Here is a 21,445-nt window from a genome sequence, read left to right on the forward strand (position 1 = left end):
ATTTCATACTTGGTTTGGGGTTACATGAATTTAAGTATGATTTCAAACTTGGTCTTGGGTTAGATGAATTTGAGCAGTTACTTTCTCAAAAGGTTTTTTTGAATTTTATGTTGAAGTAGTATTTCTTGTGGCCAACTCTTGATTTCGGGGGAGTAACATCTGACACAATACGTCAAAGAGTCCTACCTAGAATCAGAGAAAAAGAAGCTTGAAGAATATATTAGCACATCCTTCAATAGCAGCAAATAAGGGTGATTCCTGGGTATTAACACTACCAGATTGATGAGTCTGGTGTAAAGAGGCAGGGCTTTAAGCTTCTTCTAATCCAAGAAGTAGAACCACAGTTTTTGAGAGGCTTTACACCTGATTTCAGTAGTTATACTACTAAGAGTAGCAGTATTATAGTATTATAGTATTATAATATAGTATTCAGTTATACTGAATTAAAGTATTGTTACTAATACTGGGCCTTTTATATCATACATACCCAGTAATCATTGTCTCTGCCAAAAAAAGTAAAAGATAGTATGTAATGTTATGCCAGTGACCCTAATATTATACCATTATTTAAAACTAATGCTTATTTAAAATTTATGAAATCAAGGATGACCTTATGTTTTTCAGAGAACTTGGTGTTTGCTTTCCTTAATTCTTACCAGTTACTTGATTTTATTTCTCAAATAACTTCAGTTTATAGAGGATAAGATAGAGTAAGGAAGATAGAAGATCAGAAATCTTTAAGATTTTTACATTGTATATACTCTACACTTGATTATTAGATTATCTGTGGCAATGTAAATATCCCTACATACTTAACCATTACTCTTTGACTTCTGTTGGCATATGATCCAGAAATATGGACTGATCTATATAAATCTATTTAAAATACTGATCAAAATATGATTAGGCCATGGTTTTTATAAAGTTACACCCTCCTAGGTGGTCGCTGGTCTGAACTAAAACATGCTATTTAGAGTTTTAGATTGATTCCCTTTTTCCCCCCAAATACATACAAACACATATGCTTCTCTCCAATATTACATACAGTTATTACACATGATAACCACGTTTTATTATTTGAACATCTGCAGTAACATTTTTCCACTTGTAATTGGGTGACCATTTTAGATAGAGTTTCCTGTTTTTACTCTTTTTACTTGACCGTATTGTCTTAAAACTTAAGTTTTATGGTTTTAAATTTTTTTATAGTTTATTTATTTTTAAGACAGAGAGAGACAAAGCATGAATGGGGGAGGGGCAGAGAGAGATGGAGACACAGAATCTGAAACAGGCTCCAGGCTCTGAGCTGCAGCACAGAGCCTGACGCGGGGCTCGAGCCCACGAACTGTGAGATCATGACTTGAGCCAAAGTCGGACGCTTAACTGACTGAGCCACCCAGGCGCCCCATGTTTTATGTTTTTAAAGTTAAGCCAGGTAAATTCACAGAGCTTAAAATGGACTTTGAAGGTTGATGTGATGCCAAATCAGGCAGGCTTTGAGTTTTTCTTCTCCTTAATAGCTTAAAAAGAAAAAGATAGGACAACTTTGAAGAAACGTCGTAGTTTATTTTTAGAATTCTGTCTGGCTTGACATTTTTATACTTAAGGAATATGGTAGAATAGGGGTTAAAATGGGATTAAGGAATATTTAGCACATTTGGAGTCACTAGGTTATATTCGAATTTGGAAGGATTTTAGTAAAAAGCACACACTGCCTGGATTTTTAATCTGAGTTCTGCCACTTCTCAGTTAGCCATGTTATTTATTACTTAGGATAGTCTAGCCTCTTAACAACCTTAATTTTCCCACCTGTATAATCATCTCATAGCTATGATTGTGAAGATCAAATGGAAATGATGTATATAAAGCGTGATACATATAAAGCTTTCAATAACTATTAGCTAATATTAGTGGGATCGGATTCCTATGGATTTTAATTTGCTCGTTTTTAAATTGAGAGGTTGGACTCTTGTATTTATATTGCTATTTATTAAGTGTATTTAAAATCTCATAGTTTTCCATGATTAAATTAAAATGATTACTGTGCCTATTCCTACAGATGAAGAAACTGAGGCCCAGAAACTTTGCATACCCAAAGTCACATAGCTAGGCAGTAACAGAGTCAAGTGAAACAGGTTTTTTAAAAAGAATATTTTAGGGGCACCTGGGTGGCTCAGTCGGTTAAGTCTCCGGCTTCGGCTCAGGTCAGATCTCACGTTCGTGGGTTCGAGCCCCATGTCAGGCTCTGTGCTGACAGCTAGCTCAGAGCCTGGATCCTGCTTCCAGTTCTGTCTCCTTCTCTCTCTGCCTCTCCCCCTCTCATGCTCTGTCTCTCTCTATATCAAAAATAAATAAAACATTAAAAAAATTAAAAAAAAAAAGAATATTTTAAAGAGATTAGGATATTTTTCTCTTATAACTGGACTGAATTATCAACGCATGATTTATTAAACCTTCATTGTGTATATGAAACTATATGGTACCTCTAGTGAGAGAACAATACAGGAAGCACCATGCAAAGTAGTGTAAAACATATAAGATGTTTTCATGAGAATGTCATAGTGTTGACTGTAATACTTTTATATATAACAAATGACCTAACGTCAGAAGAAAATTAGTAAAAACAGCTAGAATACTTTGTGAAAATTCAAACTTTGAAGATTAAATGTTACTGTCTTTTTGCATCTTAGGGCACAGTCAGTGGTGTGCTGCTAGTTACACCAAATAATATAATGTTTGATCCACATAAAACTGACCCTTTGGTTCAAGAGAATGGCTGTGAGGAGTATGGCATCATGTGTCCAATGGAAGAGGTGATGTCAGCTGCAATGTACAAAGAAATTTTGGATAGCAAAATAAAGGAATCTTTACCCATGTAAGATTGGTATTTATACTCTTTTGCAATTTTACTATATCTATATAGTTGGCCCTGGTCTAATGCTCTTAAGTATTTTATATTTTTATTATAACTGCTTTTAATTTTGTCAATAATGAAAAAATATATGTAGTATTAAAAAGATTATTCTTAACACACCTTAAACAATTAGGAATTGTTTTAAGTTTATATTTGTATATTTTGTCAGAGAACTGGATATTTAAAAGTAACCTGTAAACCTCATTTATTTAGTTGTTTACCAGTTCTTTTTATAAAGACACAGAATTTTAAATTACTTCCATGACTAATTTAAGGTAATACAAGTAAACTAGTGTAGCTTTCATATTTTTCTTTGACAAGAGCCCGAAGAGTCCAGTGTGGGATACAGGGGAGCTCACATGAGCATCATTCTCCCTTAGTGAACCTTGAAAGAGTTAACCTTGGAATATACCAGTCAAGGGATTTGTAAGATTCAAATAGCATACGTATAAGACTACAACTCGGCACGGCCTTTGAAAGTAATGTGCTTGACCAAAGGAATTACCAGAGAGAAAAAGGAGGAATAAGAAATAAAAGGGGAAGAAGATAGTATGCAAAAAAAAAAAAAAAGGAAGGAGAAGTAGAAAGGAAGAAAATTGATGTGTAAAAGAAAAGAACACCCATTATTCTTCCATACATCTTTGTCAACCATTTAAAAATGGCTTCACTTTAACTGAGCCAAAAATATATATCCCTTTATTAGGCCACAGGGATGTGGATTATTGTTCTGAAATTAATCCATGTGGTATAGAACTGCTTACATAGGAAAAGAGCAAATTATTTTTGTTTCTGAGGCAGAGTACATGAGTTGTTAGAATACCTTTGGTAGAATAAAATCCCTTATTCAAGAAGTCTCCATTATACCTTCAATCCAATAGATACTATTTTGGCTTGGTAAACGCTGTGGAGGTGCAGAATATCCTCTACTTAGTTATTCTTATAGATCATTATCCAAAGTTCCTTTCAGCAAGTATTATTGAAGTGGGTGGAGGGATGAGACAAAGATAAAGTAAATGATTAGATTAAAAGAGAAACATGATTGTATATCTTATTGTCAGCCACAGTGAAGTTTTTATAATGCCACTTTGGGATTCTCTTATGCTGGATGATCTGTAAGTATTCCACCAGAATGATCTAGAGCTCTTCTTTTTGTAGATCAGTATTTTATAATTTAGAGTGCCACCTGGAAAGGCCATACATTCATTTGATCCAAACATTTAAAAAATTCCTCCAAAAAGAAGCATCTTTTAATTCTGTCTTATGAATTAATTAAAAACATTTAGCAGCAAATCAGATAAATGAAGCAAGTAGATTTGCAGAGTAGTGTCTTCTGTAGCAAAACTGACTTTTAAGATTTGATTGATTTTCTTCCGTCTTCTGCTTGGGAAGTTGATTTCAAAGGTATTGTTCTGGAACTGTATTAAGCGTAGCAGCATCATTGGCAGAAATACTATTTAGTCTTTTAGCATTTTAACTCTGAAAGTTTTACAACCTTTATGCAAACATAGATCCTCTTACATTTGTTAACTTTATCTCTTACCTAAGGGTCTTATTAAATGTTCATATACAGTTTCTCAAAACTTTTGCCTTTTGCCAAGTTCGTAGACCCTATGTATGCAATTTGAGTGGATCACCAGTAGATGACACTATTACATTTTTAATAGCACAAAATGGTGCTCATGTTTCCTAATGCGAATCAGATGCAAGAGAGGGAGAGAAATGAATTGTAGTTCAACTAACATTTTTTAAAAAATAAATTTTACTTATTCTAGTTATAAAAATTATGCATACTTATATGAAATTTGAAAAATACCAAGAAGAGTAAAAGTATTATCCAGATTCACCATCCAGAGATAGCCAATTATTTTTGTTTCAGTTTACATTCCTGTTTTTTTCTATTCTTAAACAATTGTTAGTAGTTTCTCCACTAAGAACTCCTATAATTTCCATTTGTCACAAACTACTTTTAACCATCATTTTAAATTGCTGACTTTTATTTCATGCTTTATACAGATGTTTGTACTACTTCCTTCTAGAACTTAAATTATCTAGCTTTGAACATTAGTACTCATATCTACAAATGCCATTAAACACGGAAGTCCTGATAAAATTAGGAACCATTCAAATATTTAGTATATGAACCTTTAAATGAATTAAGTTCTCTCTGAATTAAGAGTGGTTTCTGGTAGCCTGAGGAATTCCAGTAAGTACTGCCTCACTTCTAGTTCAGTTGGTCTTCAGCTTTGCATTTGAGCCTAATATTTTAGTGCAATCTCTATTTAAATAGATTACAGATATCTATATAAATGAGCACTGTGTGTTCATGTATGTCCGTGTGTGTAGTATCAGTGTATTGTTTCTTTATCAAGACATTTAATGTTTTAATCAAAATTTTATCTAAGCTTACTTTCCATAATCCACTTATAAATAATTTTTAGTGTAGAGTTATAGCTTCACCCAATAGAATTATAGCTTCACCCAAAGCTTACGTCTTCAGCCTCTTTTCAGGTGGATTCATTCAGTTTGGAAATCTTACATTGATGTTTCCCAGATCTTAAGAAGTCATTGCAAAAGCTGTACTTACTTAATTTGGCCTATCAATATAAATCACATTTTTGATATGCTATTAAGTGATATCTCCCTTTTAGAGAAACCTTTTTTAGTTCTAGATGAGTGTTTGTGGGAAATAAAACACTGCAACTTAAAAAGTAATAAATTTTAATTTTGTTTACTAACAGAGAGATAGATCAGTTATCAGGAAGGGACTTCTGCCATTTAAAGAAAATGACAAAAGGTAATACTGATGAAATAGACTCAAGAACCCGTGATGCCGGTAATGATAGTGCCAGCACTGCCCCTAGGAGCACCGAAGAGTCTCTTTCTGAAGATGTATTCACAGAATCAGAACTCTCTCCTATACGAGAGGAGCTTGTCTCTTCAGATGAGCTTCGACAGGATAAATCATCTGGTGCGTCATCAGAATCTGTGAAAACTGTCAATCAGAGTGGCGGAGAATGTTTAACAGCCATATCAGAGTCTACTAATACTCTTGATCACTTAAAATCTGATTCTGGACATTCTACAAATGAAGTTGGGACTTCTTCTCTTAAAACAGATTTCAGTAATCGGGGAAAAGCCACTAAGGGAGGAGATCAGGCTACAGATACTTTTCAAGAAGTATCAGGCCCTAAAGAACAAAGCAAAAGTATAAAAGGTAATGCAGACCAGGATTTTCTTAATGAGAATTCACTACATCAAGAAGAGGGTGAAAAAGTACGTACGTCTTGTGGGGAAGCAGCAGATTTTAAACAAAAGCAAACTGTCAACAAAGGAAAACAAGGAAAGGAGCAAAATCAGGACTCAGAGGCAGAGGTAGAAGAATTACGGAAACTCTGGAAAACCCATACCATGCAACAGACTAAGCAGCAAAGGGAAAATATTCAACAGGTGTCACAAAAAGAAATTAAGCATAAAATAGCAACTGCTGACACAGAAGGTAAGTGTTAAGGAATATATAAAGTTAACTCCTTTTACTGCATATCATCTTCCTTTTTTCCACATGGACTAAAAAACTGCTCTGAAGGGTGATCTAGTGGCACTTGACTGATATTTTCTCTACTGATAAGTATATGGTCTCTAGTTCCTAGTCTTATCTCTCCTTATCCCATGGTGGATTATACATATAATGAGCATCTTTTCCACCACGTGTAGACACTCCTGACTATGTTCTGTCTTTGATTTCTCCATTTCTCTTATTTCTTATATGTTGCCTCATTAAAATGTGTTTTTTCATTGCACATAAAATAATGTAATTGCAGTTTGTAATTGCCACAGTTCATAATTCTACCTTTTTTTAATAAAAGTGCAATTAGACATATAAATTTATTTCTAAAATTATTCTAAGTATCCAGAACTTCAATGACATTGTCTGATTAAGCATTTTCCTTTATAAAGCACCAGGAATAATAAAACACCATTTCTCTTTCAATTTTGGGTTTTAGTAGTTTACTTAATGAAAATTATAGTAGTAGACCATGTTTTTTTCTAATATACACTGCTACCACTTGATACATAATGAATTAAATGGGGTGTAGTTCAGGTAACTTATCTAACATTTCTTATATTCTGTTAGAATATTGATTCTAATCAATTTACATATGAACTTTTAAAAATTAAACTCAATAGTTTATTGCCAAAAATTTACCATAGTAATCATTTTAAGTGTAAATTTTAGTGGCATTAAGTACCTTCACATTGATGTGTAATCATCACCACTACCCATTTCCAGAACTTTTTCATCTTTCCAAACAGAAACTGGACCCTGGACCCATGAAGTAGTAACTATTCATTCTCCCTTCCCCTCACCTCCTGGCAACCACCATTCTATGTTTTGTCTCTGTAACTTTGGTTTTTATATGAGGCACCTCATATAAGTGGAATCATAACAATATTTGTTCTTTTGTATGTGGCTTATTACCCTTGGCATAATGCCTTTAAGTCTTTCTGTGGTGTAGCATGTATTATGAAAATGTCCTTTCTTTTTAAAGCTGAATAATATTCCATTATACAGTTGACTCTTAAACAGCATGGATTTGAACTGTGTAGGTCTCCTAATATGTGATTTTTTTAAATTACAGTACAGTACTGTAAATGTATTTTTTCCTTATGATTTTCTTTTTTAAAAAATTATTTTGAGAAAGAGAGTGTGCAACCAGGAGAGAGGCAGAGAGAGAGAGAGATTGAGAATCCCAAGCAGGCTCCCCACTATCAGCGCAGAGCCGGATGCAGGGCTTGAACTCACAAACCCTGAGATCGTGACCTGAGCCGAAATCAAGAATCAGACACTTGACACACCCAGGTGTCCCCTTCCTTATGATTTCCTTAACATTTTCTTTCTTTAGCTTACTTTATTGTAAGGATACAGAATATAATATATATATAAAACCTATGTGACTCAACTGTTTATTTACATTATTGATAAAGCTTCCAGTGAGCAGTAGGCTGTAGTAGTTAAGCTTTGGGGGAGTTATAAGTCATATGCAGACTTTTGACAGTGTGAGGGGTTGGTACCCCTAACCCCTGTCTCCTTCAGGGGTTAACTATACGTAACACATTGTCTTTATTCATTTGTTAATGTACATTTGGGTTGTTTCCACCTTTTGGCTCTTGTGAATAATGCTGTTATGAACATTGGTGTACAAACATCTGCTCGGGTCCTTCCTTTCTATTTTTTTGGTTATATACTGAACAGCAGGTTTGCAGGATCCTATGGTAATTCTATGTTTAATTTTTTGAGGAACTCCAAAGTGTTTTTCACAGTGGCTACACATTTTATATTTCCACCAGCAATACTACGAGAGTTTGGTTCAGTTTTTAAAATATGTGTGCTGAATTTTCTTTGTACCATCTTTTTGAGATATCCTAATGACCTAAAGATTGTATTCAGTAGATGTTAAAGGATTAATTTACTCAAAGAAAAGTCTATAAAAGATTGAATATGAATAATTCCTTTGTAATACCTTTTCACTTATTCAAAACTAATGAATGTTCATTAAAGAACATTTCACAAGTATAATGAATTTTTAGAAAATTGATAAAAATTTCCTGAAATTCATCAGTGAAATACTCATTGTTAACAATTGGTATGTTTATCTTTGATTTTTGGTGTATATGCACACATTTGAATACATATGTATACAATTTTAATATTTGTAGATATCTGTATACATGTATTTTTTTATAAAATCAGGATTATAGTGCCGTATCCTTTGTTTACTTAAATTTCATGTCATGAATAATTTCCTAAGTCGTCATAGTTTTTGAAGATATGGTTTTTAATGGCCCTATATTTTAACAATTTCCATACTGTTAAGACATTCAATTGTTAGTAACAATTCAAATTGTTAAGATATTTCCAGTCTTTGATATTATACATAATGTTGGTATGAATATCTTTATTTGATATGATTGTGTCTGATGGTTGTCTTGTATTTTGAAATCTTTGAAAAAGATAAAGTGAGGGATTCTGTTTAACCTAATAATGTGATAGATTAATTTTAGTGGGTTTGTTGGGGTATGGGATTTGACGGGGAGAGTATTCTATTATAGCAAAATACTAAAAGGAGAAAAATTGGTAGATACGGTTAGATATAGATATACCTGTATTATTATTGTTTGGGTTCTTTTTTGGAGAGAAGGGATGAAAATTTATTTTAAATAACTAATTTTGAGTAGCTTGAAGTTCTGTAATAGGGAAATATTCTAAATTTATAATATTTAGTGACTTTTTAACATAGCATGGTTTAATAGGTATACAACTGTGGAATATAATTGTGGGGAAAATGGGAAAAGTTTACTCTTTTATTCAAAAGGAAATATTGGGACTCATATAGATTATGTACTTTTCACAGTATTATAAGGAAGAAAGCCATGACTAGTATCCAGTTTTCCTGACTGTGAATAAGTGCTTATTCTTCCATATTATGCCACCTTCATACGCTAATCATGGCCAGAATCCTGAATTCAGTCGTAGTGTCAGACTCTCCGTATACCTTATGTCAACATGTCTGAGAGAGTTAGCGATAATTCAGGCTTAATAAACTGTCTAGATGACTGATTCCAGCATATTGTTGATTGTTTATCCTACCTACATATATGTGTAAAAGTTTCAGAAACTTTTTTTATTAAAGTTTATAACAACTATATTAAACTAGACCTTTAAAGTTCTATAAGTGTGTTTAGATATTATTCTAAAAGATTAATAGAGAACATGCAAAAAAATTATATATGTGCATGTAATTACTTTAATATGGTTGTTCCACACAAAAATTAACAGAAGAGTTGCTGAAACTTTCACACTTAATGCACTTAGACATGATTTCAGTTCATTACTTAGGTGCTGGTTCATTTGTCTTGTTGTACCTGTCACTCTGCCTTTGGAAGAAAATAAAAGTTACGTAAGAAAATTTTTCTAAGTGACAGTACACTGAAATTTTTTTCTGTATTTGTTAGAAGTTTGGAGATAAGCGTCAATCTAAATTTTTTAAAGCATGGTGTATGAGAATGGAATGAATTTTTTTGTATCTCATTTCTAGGTTCTGCACTTTTAAAAGAAAAGAGGAGGCATCGATTGCATAAGTTCTTATGTCTCAGAGTTGGAAAACCAATGAGGAAAACATTTGTTTCTCAAGCAAGTGCGACAATGCAACAATATGCACAGAGAGATAAGAAACACGAATATTGGTTTGCTGTGCCACAAGAAAGGTAAAAAACAAAAACTTAAAAACATCGTTGAGATTTCTTGAATTAAAATTATCTTATACATCACGTAACCCCAGTAGAAAAGTAATTTTAAAAACTTGACAGTAAATCTTTTTAAAATAATTTAGCTCCTATTTTGTATTTTTTAATTTACCCCATTTTATTGTTTTAAAAATATTTTTTTCTGGAGAGAGCGAGCGAGAGCATGAGCTAGATAGGGGCAGAGAGAAAGGGGGACAAAGGATCCAAAGTGGGATCTATGCTGCTCTGTGCTGACAGTAAGCCCAAGGTGGGGCTCCAGCTCATGAACTGTGAGATTACCTGAGCCGAAGTCCGATGCTTAACTGACTGACCCACCCAGGCGCCCCTTAATTTACCCCATTTTAAATTTTATTCTTCTTTGTGGTTTAGTGCAAAGAAATTGAATTTTAGGTAGCTAAAATGTCTTAGAGCAAGAAATATTAAATTATTAACATCAAAATATTAAATAGTATGGTTCTTACCTCAAGGTAAGGTAATGATATATAATCCCTTATCCCTGCTAATTAGTAGCCACAAAACATAGATATCTGAAATGTGTGTTTGATCCTCAAGTTTATTAGGGATATAATTATCTTTTGTAACAACAGGTTTTGCTATAGTAAACAAAATTGAAAGTGGGAGAAAGAGACTTAAAAGATTAGATCATCTGTCCCTGAACCAATAATGCACTGTTTTCCTGGTATGATTTAAAAGTTAAACACATTAAATTTTTATTGAGTTTGGAAAATTTTGTGTAATATCCAGGTTTAAAAATAGGCAGTTAATAAATTGTTTACTTCTATTTTAGATAACTAGGTCACTGTGTGAATGAGGTCACGATTGCAGGTTCAGTTTCCCTTCCTATCTCTAGTGTTTTTAAAGATAAAAGAACATTATCATTGGTAGCATCTGAGCTTACTCAAAAGCATGCCAAAGGATAATCTTAATAGTTTCCTTAGAAAAGCTTGACAGAATACAGCTAAGTAAATTTTTTTTTTAATGTTTATTTTTGAGAGAGAATGTGATCAGGAGAGGAGCAGAAGGAGAGAGGGAGACACAGAATTCAAATCAGGCTCCAGGCTCTGAGCTGTCGGCACAGAGCCTGACGTGGGGCTCAAACCCACGAACCATGAGATCATGACCTGAGCTGAAGTCAGATGCCCAACTGACTGAGCCACCCAGGCGCCCCATAAATTTTTTTAAGTTAATGTCTTCCTGGCATGAGGCTTTGTTATCTCTAAACATAGTATATTTTTTATCTTAAGTCTTCAAGTTTTGTGAAGATATTTAACAAATACCATTTTGTAATTTTACCTATGTTAGGTCTATTATTAATAGTCACTTGTTCTCCCAGGACAGACCACTTGTATGCCTTCTTCATTCAGTGGAGTCCAGAAATATATGCAGAAGATACTGGTGAATATTCCAGAGAACCTGGATTTATAGTAGTAAAAAAGATAGAAGAATCTGAAACAAATGAGGATTCTACTAATGAAGCTGCAGCCAGAGAATGGGAGGTAAGGAGAAAAATGTGAAGATTTTTTATGGATCTTTTTGGTTCGTGTGAATTTATAGCTTTATAGTTGTACAGTCAAAGTCAAGTGATCTTTGCACAAAAGGGTAATTTTTAAAGGTTTACTATCTTGTATATATATGTTTAAAGAATGAATCTGATTAGTAACCTTAGTTTACTTCTATTTATTATTTTCCTTTTGCTTTAAAATATTAGAGAAGCAATTTATCAACAGTAAGATAACTTATTGAGTACATTTTAGAATATTTTACTGATTCTTATAAAACATTTATTTCTAATCTAATTCCTTTTAATATTCTTCTGCACAGAGGAAGTATACCAGTCATTTAGCACATTCATTCAGATGAACACTACTTTTCTAAATTCATCCCAAGGATTATTTTGAAATGAATTTACATTAATGCTAGGGAGTTAAGCTTAGGCTAATTTACAAAGTATAAAAATTTCACATGCTGAGACTTATTGAACTTGTTTAAATGGCCACAATAACACTAATTAACTGTCTGTAACCTTTTAAAAATACATCTTTTAATATTACATGTAACATTTTATCTGTTTTGTCTTACCATATTGAGGGGGTGGCAAAATCTGTTTTTTCTGTTGTGGTTGCTTGGGTTAATGTCTTCTTGATGCATTAGAAAATATAGAGCAGATGCTAAAATGTGATAATAAATGGGATAAATTTTTGTTATCCATTTGGTGTTAGTTTTTGTGGTTGTTTTGTGGTAGTTTTGTGGTTGTTTTGTTATCCATTTGGTGTTAGTTTTTGTGGTTATGAATTTATTGTGCATGTACTTAACATGTACAATGATTAAAGGTATACATGGCATGTCTTTCATTTAAAATGTGAACCTGATTTTGAATTAAGTTCATTTTGTGTAGTCTGTACAGCATCAGTTTTTACTGTAACTCCAGTATTACGGAGGGAGACAACATACATTGAGCATTTATTTTGGGTTCTTTTAATACTTTAACCAACATTTTTAAACTTCATACCAGCTTCATTCACAATAGGCCCCAAATTGGGAACAACCTGAATGCCTACTATCAGGAGAACAGATAAATAAATTTTGGGATATATATAAAATTCCAAATAATACAGCAATAAAAAGATCTGCTTGCATAGGCAACAACATGGATGAGTCTCGTAGATAATGTGTTTAATTAAAGAAATCAAGCCAGACATATAAGAGTATACACTATATAATTACATTTACATGGAGTTCAACAGGGCAAAACTAATCAAAAGTCCATCAAACTACCTGTTTCTGGGGGTGGAGAGGGTCACTAGGGACAGGAGGGAACTTCATAGAGTGCTGGAGATAACTCCATATTTATTCTGGGTGAAGGTTAGTTATATGGGTGTTGACATATGTAAAATTAGTTTTAGGGAGCTTTTAAAATATCTCAGATGATCAAAGATGGTTACTTGTACTACAGTAGCAACTGTTGAAGTTAGAGTGGAAGGTGATGAAATTAAATTTTTAAGCAGGTATTTACATAGCTATTAAGACAGTGTTTAATGACATCTAGATAACAGTGAAGTTTCTAACTTGAGTGGCAAGTTGGGTGGTAATATGTTTAATAAGGTAAGGGACTTTTCTCCATTGGAGTTGGAGCACTTAACCTTAGAAGTAATAGAGTATAATTGCTGATTATTTGATTAATAAGTCTTGATTCAAAGGAACTGCCTCAGTTCTTATGGCAGATTTTTCACATTATAATTTCTAGAAAAAATAAATATCTCCTGACTTGTTTTCAACCAGAATTAATTCAAATAAGTAAATGGCAGAGAAAAAATTAATTTTAGAAACTTTCTGCTGTGTTGCCTGGGAACAGTCCTGTACTGTCTATTCTGGTAGCCTCAGTTCATTATGTGGCTATTTAGTACTTGAAATATGGCTAATGCAACTAAGGAATTGAATTTTTAATTTTGCTTAATTTTAGTTAAATTTTAACATGGATACTTGATTCAGCTATTAGATAAGTTTTTAATACTTTTGGAACAACTAGTATATATGAATTTTTCCACTGTAAATTTTATGAAATCTAAATAAATCTAAATCTAAACATCATCAGGTATTTCCTATAAAAACTTAATGTCTGACCTAAGGGGTGCTGTAGTGTAGAACATACAAATTCCTATAGATACAGTAGTCACTGCCCACATGTAGCACTATCAGAATGTGGCTAGTCTGAATTAACATGTTCTTTAAATACAACATACATCTTCCATTTTAAAGCTCTAGAATTAAAAGAAAAAAGAATGTAAAATATCATTAATTTTTATATTGGTTATGTTGAAATGACAGTATTTTAGATATATTGAGTTATGTAAAAAACCAAAATTTTGTTTTTTTAATGTAGTTACTAGAAAATTTATAATTGCATGTCTTGCTTTGTACTTCTGTTGTACCTTTGTGCTCCTCTAGTGTTTGATGGTTACTCAGTGCTTAAAAAGTACATATTTTTTATCCAAAGTCTCTTGTTTACATTAAGGTTGACTCTTGGTAAACAAATATATAATGAAATAAGTATTTTAAATGTTAATGTTTTAAAAATGGAATTTTTTAAGACTTATGTAAAATAAAGTACTTCAAAATGTGAAGTGCTGTTTTGGGGCTTTTTTCTACCTATGGATGGAAACTTGGTGACTTAGAATATAGGATGAATTTACTTTGGCTGCCAACATGGCTTCAGCCTGTTTGATTAAAACTAGCTGCTCTACTCAGTCTTATTCTGCTTCAGTGATACTTAGATTATCATCCCTGACTGCTATTTAGGTAGAAATCATATTGCTACCCAGAAATTTATACATTGGGAAAACTTTTACATATGATTAACTTACTCTGCTGCAACTTCTCTTCTGTGTGTGTCCTGTTCGTCTCCCAGTGTAAGTGCCATGAGGGCAGAGTTTTGTCAGTTTCATACATGACTGTATTCTCAGAGCTAAGAACAAGGCAAGCATATAATTCATTCTCAATATTGTTTATATTACTATTATTTATTGGATTAATGAATAAATTTGGGCATAGATTAAAATAGGATATAAATTTTTGACTAATTTTTATGATAGTCTACATCCTAAAATAAGGTCTTATGTCACTTGTAGCAAATTTGTCATAAATGTATAGATGCTGGAAGTTGGAATTAACTGGCAAATTCAGGCTATCTCATTTTACACTGTTCTTCATTCTGCTTTAACATAATTCAGTGATAGAGTTTATCACCTCAAAGGGCAGTACTTTTCATTTTAGGACAACTCTCTTAGAAAGTTCTTTCTTACAGTAAGTTTAAAGAAACATATCTTTGTAAGTGTAATCCATTTATTTTTGTTCTTCCTTCTGATACACATCAACAAGTTTTCTGTATACTATGATAATTTGAAAATATTTATTCTTTAATCTTCCAGGATTATTTTCCCTGGTGCTTCCCCTGTTTTTTAACTCTTTGTAGATTCAACATTACCTTCATCATTACTCTCAAGTGTGTTAAAATTTAATCCAAATTAATGGCACCCCAAATTACTATAGCAAGAAAATTCTATAATATAATATTTGAAATAAATGCAGTGCTAAAATATGCAAATTGAAAGGCCTGTTTTTTCTATTTTTAATGTTTATTTTAAAATTAAGGTCATTTTGAAATTTTTTAAAAGTTTATGTTTATATTGAGAAAGTGCACGCACTAGTGGGGGAGGGGCAGAGAGAGTGGAAAGCAGAATCTGAAGCAGGCTCCAGCTTCGGGGCTGTCAGCACCGGGCTTGAACTCATGAACAGTGAACCTGAGCCAAAGTCTGACGCTTAGCCGACTGAGCCACCCTGGCGCCCCTAACGTTTACTTATTTTTGAGAGAGAGTGACACAGAGTGTCAGCAGAGGGGCAGAGAAAGGGACACACAGAATCTGAGGCAGGCTCCAGGCTCTGAGCTCTGACCTGTCAGCACAACTGAAATCAGGCACTTAACCTACTAACCCACCCAAGCACCCCTCAGAATGAAAGTCCTACCAAAGATAATTAGAAAATACTGGAGTTTAAGAATTAGAAATGATGAGAAAAGGAAGACAAGAGTATAGAATTAGAGATTTGTATAGTAATTCAGAGAGAGGTGAGAGCAGCAGAAATCTATATTCACTGAGAACGGACCTAGTCAGAGTTTAAAATGGTCAGAAGAGCCTCTAATGACACATCAGAACAGAGATTCCTGATTATTGGTAGAAAAAAATCTGAGAAATACTATGCATATAACTCAACATGTGTAAGAGATTGATATTCTTTACCATCTACTCTTAATTATTCTAGTTTATACAGTATAAATATATATAAAAACATTGGCTTATCTCGTTTGTTTTTTTCACCTATAATACCTTGAATTTCTTAATTATGATTCCTTTTGCTACTGGCAGATTAATAACCTTCCCTTGCAACTGAAAAGGAAGTACTTATTGTAGATTCTTTTCCCTTGGTTTCTGCCAGTGTCCAATGACAAATAGAGAGCATGTGTAGTGAGGCTAATGTTTTATGTGGTGCATCGCAGTTTTGTGAAAAATGTTACTTTTTGTTTTTTGATGGGGATTGTTTTTATGGCTTTTCACTGACAAGGGAAGTATTTTAATAGCATTTCAACAAAGTGTAGGAAGGTCTTAAGGTAAAGGTGGGGAAAGATGCCTAATGGCACTCTTTCCTGATGATAGTGCTTTGATTTGATAAACATACAAAAATAAAGATGAGTAGTATAATGAATTTGCATATACCGATCACTCCACTTTATTGACTTATTCTATTTATGATCCTTCCTTTTCCCCAGTTCACATTTCTTCAAATGTCATAATGTTCTCAAGGTCCATCCACGTTGTTGCAAATGAGAAGATTCATTCTTCTTTTGCAGCAGTATAGTATTCCATTGTGTGTATGTGTGTGTGTGTGTATATATATATATATACCACATCACCTTTATTCATTCATCCATTATTGGACACTTAGATTATTTTCATATTTTGGCTATTTTAAATAATGATGCAATGAATACAGAGGTGAATATATATTCTTAAATTCATGTTTTTGTTTTCTTTGGATAAATACTCAGGAGTAGGATTTCTGAATCATAGTATTTCTATTTTTAATTTTTTTAGGAACCTTCATACTGTTTTTCATAATGGTTGCACAAGTTTACATTTTTACTAGTAGTAACAAGTTCCCTTTTCTCCACATCCTCACCAACACTTGATATTTCTTCGTGATAACAGCCATTCTAACCACGTCTCATTGTGGTTTAGTTTTTCAGAGTATAGTACCCAGACCGTTAGCAGCAGCATTATTAAAAACGCACATTCTCATTCCAGTTCTCTTAATCAGAAACTGGTTTTGGACCCTGGCATTCTGTATTTTAACAAATGTTTCAGGCCATTAATTGTTAAGCAAAAATTTGAGAGCCACTGGTTTAGATCCATATAAGGACCCATTCTGTCCAGGTATGGAGCAAGCCTTCTCAGAGACACGGCGGAAAAGACACTTGAGCAAAACCAAAATTATATTAGGAAGAATCTGTACAGGTGGGTGTTGACAAGATAACCAGCAAAATAAGTTGTCCTATTCTTGCCCTGTGTATTTGTGTATTTAAACCTCATTTTGGTACATATGTAGTATTTTTAATTTTAGAAAATTTGGCTAGAGATGATGATAGGTTTTCAAAATGGCAGCCCACTACTGCCAAATCATGTTGCTGGTGTGTATAGGGGGTGTGCTGATGAAGGGAGGGAGTGACCATGGTGCACTGTATGTGTAATGAGACTATGTAGTAAGATGAGTGTGAAGATAGTTACAGTGTACTTCTAGGGGACTGTGGGAGAGAGAGGTCAGGGTAAGTGTGGTCAGGCTAGTTGGGGAGATTGGAATAGCTGGTGTGAGAGGGAAAGAGGATATTTAGTGTGGGGTGTGCTGTGTTCTGTGCATGCAAATCATGGAATGTGAAGGAAGAAGATACGGAGCTGTGACTGTGGTTCAGTGTTTGTATGTACTATACAGGTGAAGGGGGGCATTGTGTATACACAGTTTTGTGTGAACACACAATAGAAGGGAAGAGGAGCTGGTTTAAAATGGAAGAAATTTTCAGGTGTACTATTATGGCACTGATAGTCCAGTTAAAGTTGAGTTCTAGGTGGTTTTAGTTTATAGCCGTAATATTTAATCTTAAAAGTCCACTTCTTTGGTTAGAGTCAGTGTACCACTGGGTATAGTAAATATCAGTACCTTTTGAAGAAATTAGGTATTAGAAAATGCAGTTTAAAATTTGACTGTATAATGGTAGAGGAAGTTTTTGGTCACTTTAATATTTGTATAAGATTTATTTGTAGTGGATTTGTTTTATTTTTACATAGGCATTCTATAAAATTTTAGAGTTAGAGGGCTCTCAAAGGGATGTCTCATTACTTAAAAAATATTCACAAAAAATGACATTTTATTGAATTTTTAGGTGTAAATAAAGAATAAAATTGTGTGACTGTATAAGCAAAACAAAATGTTACTTGAATTCATTTGTGCACTTTTGGAGCAACGCTGGAAACTTCACTTAGTACTTTTTTTTATGACAGATATTTTTAGTGTATTTCTTAGTGTACTCGTGTTTGCTGATATGTGCTCTGTGTCTTTAAACTTTTGATTCTTTTTTTTTTCCACATTTGGGTACAGTGCAACCAAACTTAAGCATGGGAAACCTTCTTTTCCCTCCCTGGCTTTACAGTCTCCACTCAGAACTGTCTTTGCAGTCGATACTACTTAGTGATTAGCTCTCTGTCTTGTCAATCAAATCTTTGTCTCTGGCAAATTGTTTTGTCACTGTAGTAGAGCTCTTGTGCTGAAAATTTATCTTTAACAGAGGAAGAATGCTTTTTAAAACACGCCTTATGAGATTTGATATAACTTAATTGCTCTGGAAAGGAAATGTCTCGTCTCTGGTATGGGAAAAAAGGGAGAAGACATCAACCACTTAATCATAAATATACCCTGGTAAATCTTAGTCAATGATTTCAATTTCTGTATTTACTAGTCTTTTTATGGTGACATGATGAAAAATTATACTATTTCTGAAAGTTTAAGTGAAAAGGATATTTATAGAATACAAACTTGTATGATTACAAAAAAGTACCTTTATTTCTGCCAATCCTAAATATCTTCAAAAAAGGAAATTAATAAAAACTGCAATTTTGTTTTGTAAAAAAGTCTTTTGGTTTTCCTATTTTACATCAACAGAAAGTTATCAAATCTTTATTTGCTGCCTTAATTTTTAATTTAAGCTGACCTTTATAGGAAAATTCTCAGAATTCTTTCTAAAAAATAGAGTAGAAAAATCAGAGTGAATTAACTTTAATTTTTATTGACTGAATCCCAGACTACATACATTTATAATATTGTGTAATATGACTATTACTTTAATAATTTTGAGAAAAGGCTTTTTTACATCTATCCAAAACATTTCCAGTAATGGTAAACTAATGTGAAACTTTAAAAAGCATGGAGAGAATTTCAGCCTTACTAGAGAATCCTATTTTTTTTTCCAGTAAAAATATAGGTCCATTATTTGTTATAAAAATGTATTGCCAATTGTTCTTTCTGTGGTAATTTAAGATTATAATTTGCCTTATGAATATTAATTTTATTTTTACTGTAATTGTGGGTAATTTAAATAAGGCTAGATAAATACTTAGAACCAAGAATAACTTTGGAATATGTCTCCAAAGCAACCTGTCACTCACTCATAAATGTTAAGTTTGTGAAAATACCAAAATTATTTCACCTGGCATTAGCTTTTACTGGGTTTGGGTGTACTTTATTATGTCTTTATTTTTAAGTTGATTCATTTCAAATTTTTGTATTTATAGTACATCAGAACACGGATGTAGCTATCTGAAATGATTAGATTTGTTAAGATTGTGACCACACTTATCAGCATAGCTAGTTAACACAGCTTTTTTTTTTTTTTAAACCAAGAGCAGTGGAGCATTCATGTATTTTTTGATTGGCAGTTTAAATAAGTGTGTATCATTAGTTTGTTAAAGCCTTAATACAATTTATTATAAATACAAGCAAAATAGTGGGTGTTTTGAATTTTACAGGTTGTCATAATGCACATTACATACTTATTAGCACACGCAGCCATTTCCTGTTTTTAACCTTATAGGAAGCTAATGTGTGGTTTAGTCAGATACAAGAGCATGCTTCTCACTGGTCTTCAGTTCTGCCCCTGCGTCTATCTTACATGTTATTTCATTTAACCTTCACAATAACCTTGCAGCATCAGCATTACTCCCCATTTTAAAGATGAGGAAACAAGTATGAAGTGGTCACTGAACTAAACTGTCATAGAACACAGAGACAGCTTGACTATCACATTCTTTATCTCACCAGGATGTATTTGAGAGTTTCTAAAAAGAGTACAATACAGTATGCTGTTTTGATGTGTAGACAAGTTCAGGTTCTGGTTTTCTAGTTGTTTTCCTTGCTTTAGAGTAGATCCCCCTAGTAGCTGTAAGGCAGGAGAAAAGCTTAAGAAAGTAAAGATTAAAAGGATAGCAATTCTTGTTTTGTAGATTGAGATTTCCTATAAGATTTTTCTGGAAAGGGGCTCTTCTGTTTTAAAATCAAAATTAGAAAATGATTCTTTTAGAAGAATAACAAATATGTTGTAGCTTTTCACTTTTTCATATCTTTACTCAATTTATCAGTAGAATGGTATCTATAGACTTACTTTACATGGCTCTGTATTTATGTAAACCAGAACAGTTTTATAAATGCTCAGGTATGTAGTATCATATTTCACCTTACAGTAACTCTGCATGTTAACCAGATGTAGGTTATTTTCATTTTACAAATGAGTTAATTTCAGGCTCAGAAACATAACTAACAGGTAAAATGTGCTCTAAGATATATGGAGTGAAGTTAAACCTTTGCCATTTAGTTTCAGTAAGAACCATATTGATCAAGCATGCTTACCTTTCCTGTCTTTATTTTTTTAAGGCTATTTTACAGTTTATTTTGACAAACAACCTAAACTTTAATTTCTAACCATTTACTTGAAGCTATATATTTGATGTAACATTATGCTGTATCCTGCCTTTTTAGTGTCTGTCAATTATAGTTTGCTTGACTGTTTTATAATCGGAATTTAGGCTTAATCAGATTCAAGTCACAAATCATTTAAATATAGCAACATTGTTTTATCTCTATCAATACTTCATTACTTTAGTCATCATTTTTTTCTGTTTAACAGGCTCTTATATATGTATGACAAGACAGACTTTTTTTTTGTACTTAGGCTTTCATTTTTGAAAACACAAGAGAAAAATCCTATTATAGATTATTTACATCTCTGCAAGAATTAGTTCATAGCTAAAATTTTAAGAATTACTTTAAATGTAAAAATCTTCCCAGTGACCTTGACTCAAGATAATAATCATGTTATCATACTCTGTACTTTTAATAATACTGTATTATTCTAAACACTTAGCATCATTTATTTTATTTCATCTTCATTGTGAATATTGCTATTCTCTTATCCATTTTAAGAAATAGAGGCATATAACAGTCATACCACAACCAGTGCAGATTAGAGCTATGATTTGAATCAAGGCATTCTGGCTTTAGTCTATTCCCACTTAAATTCTTAGCTGTGTTCACAGAATCTTCACAACATAATCAGGGAAAGGGCATTAACGTTTATTT

General features: G+C 32.8%; 1 protein-coding gene across 8 annotated transcripts in view; it reads left to right on the forward strand.

The window, feature by feature from the left end:
• Positions 1-21,445, forward strand: part of OXR1 (oxidation resistance 1) — a 427,046-nt gene that overhangs the window by 386,909 nt on the left and 18,692 nt on the right. For 6 of the 8 annotated variants that reach the window (XR_003903487.1, XM_029924062.1, XM_029924063.1 and 3 more), the window contains 4 exons: positions 2,691-2,875; positions 5,653-6,410; positions 10,009-10,177; positions 11,550-11,712. Coding sequence is in view for 7 of the 8 variants with exons in the window: in XM_029924062.1 (XP_029779922.1) it covers positions 2,691-2,875; positions 5,653-6,410; positions 10,009-10,177; positions 11,550-11,712 (1,275 nt within the window). In the remaining variant the exon portion in view is untranslated. Of the gene's footprint in view, positions 1-2,690; positions 2,876-5,652; positions 6,411-10,008; positions 10,178-11,549; positions 11,713-18,558; positions 18,734-21,445 lie in introns of those variants that run through there. The other 2 variants (XM_029924068.1, XM_029924067.1) reach the window with 2 other exon arrangements.

Source organism: Suricata suricatta, chromosome 15, assembly GCF_006229205.1.
Source record: "Suricata suricatta isolate VVHF042 chromosome 15, meerkat_22Aug2017_6uvM2_HiC, whole genome shotgun sequence".
Lineage (NCBI taxonomy): Eukaryota > Metazoa > Chordata > Mammalia > Carnivora > Herpestidae > Suricata > Suricata suricatta.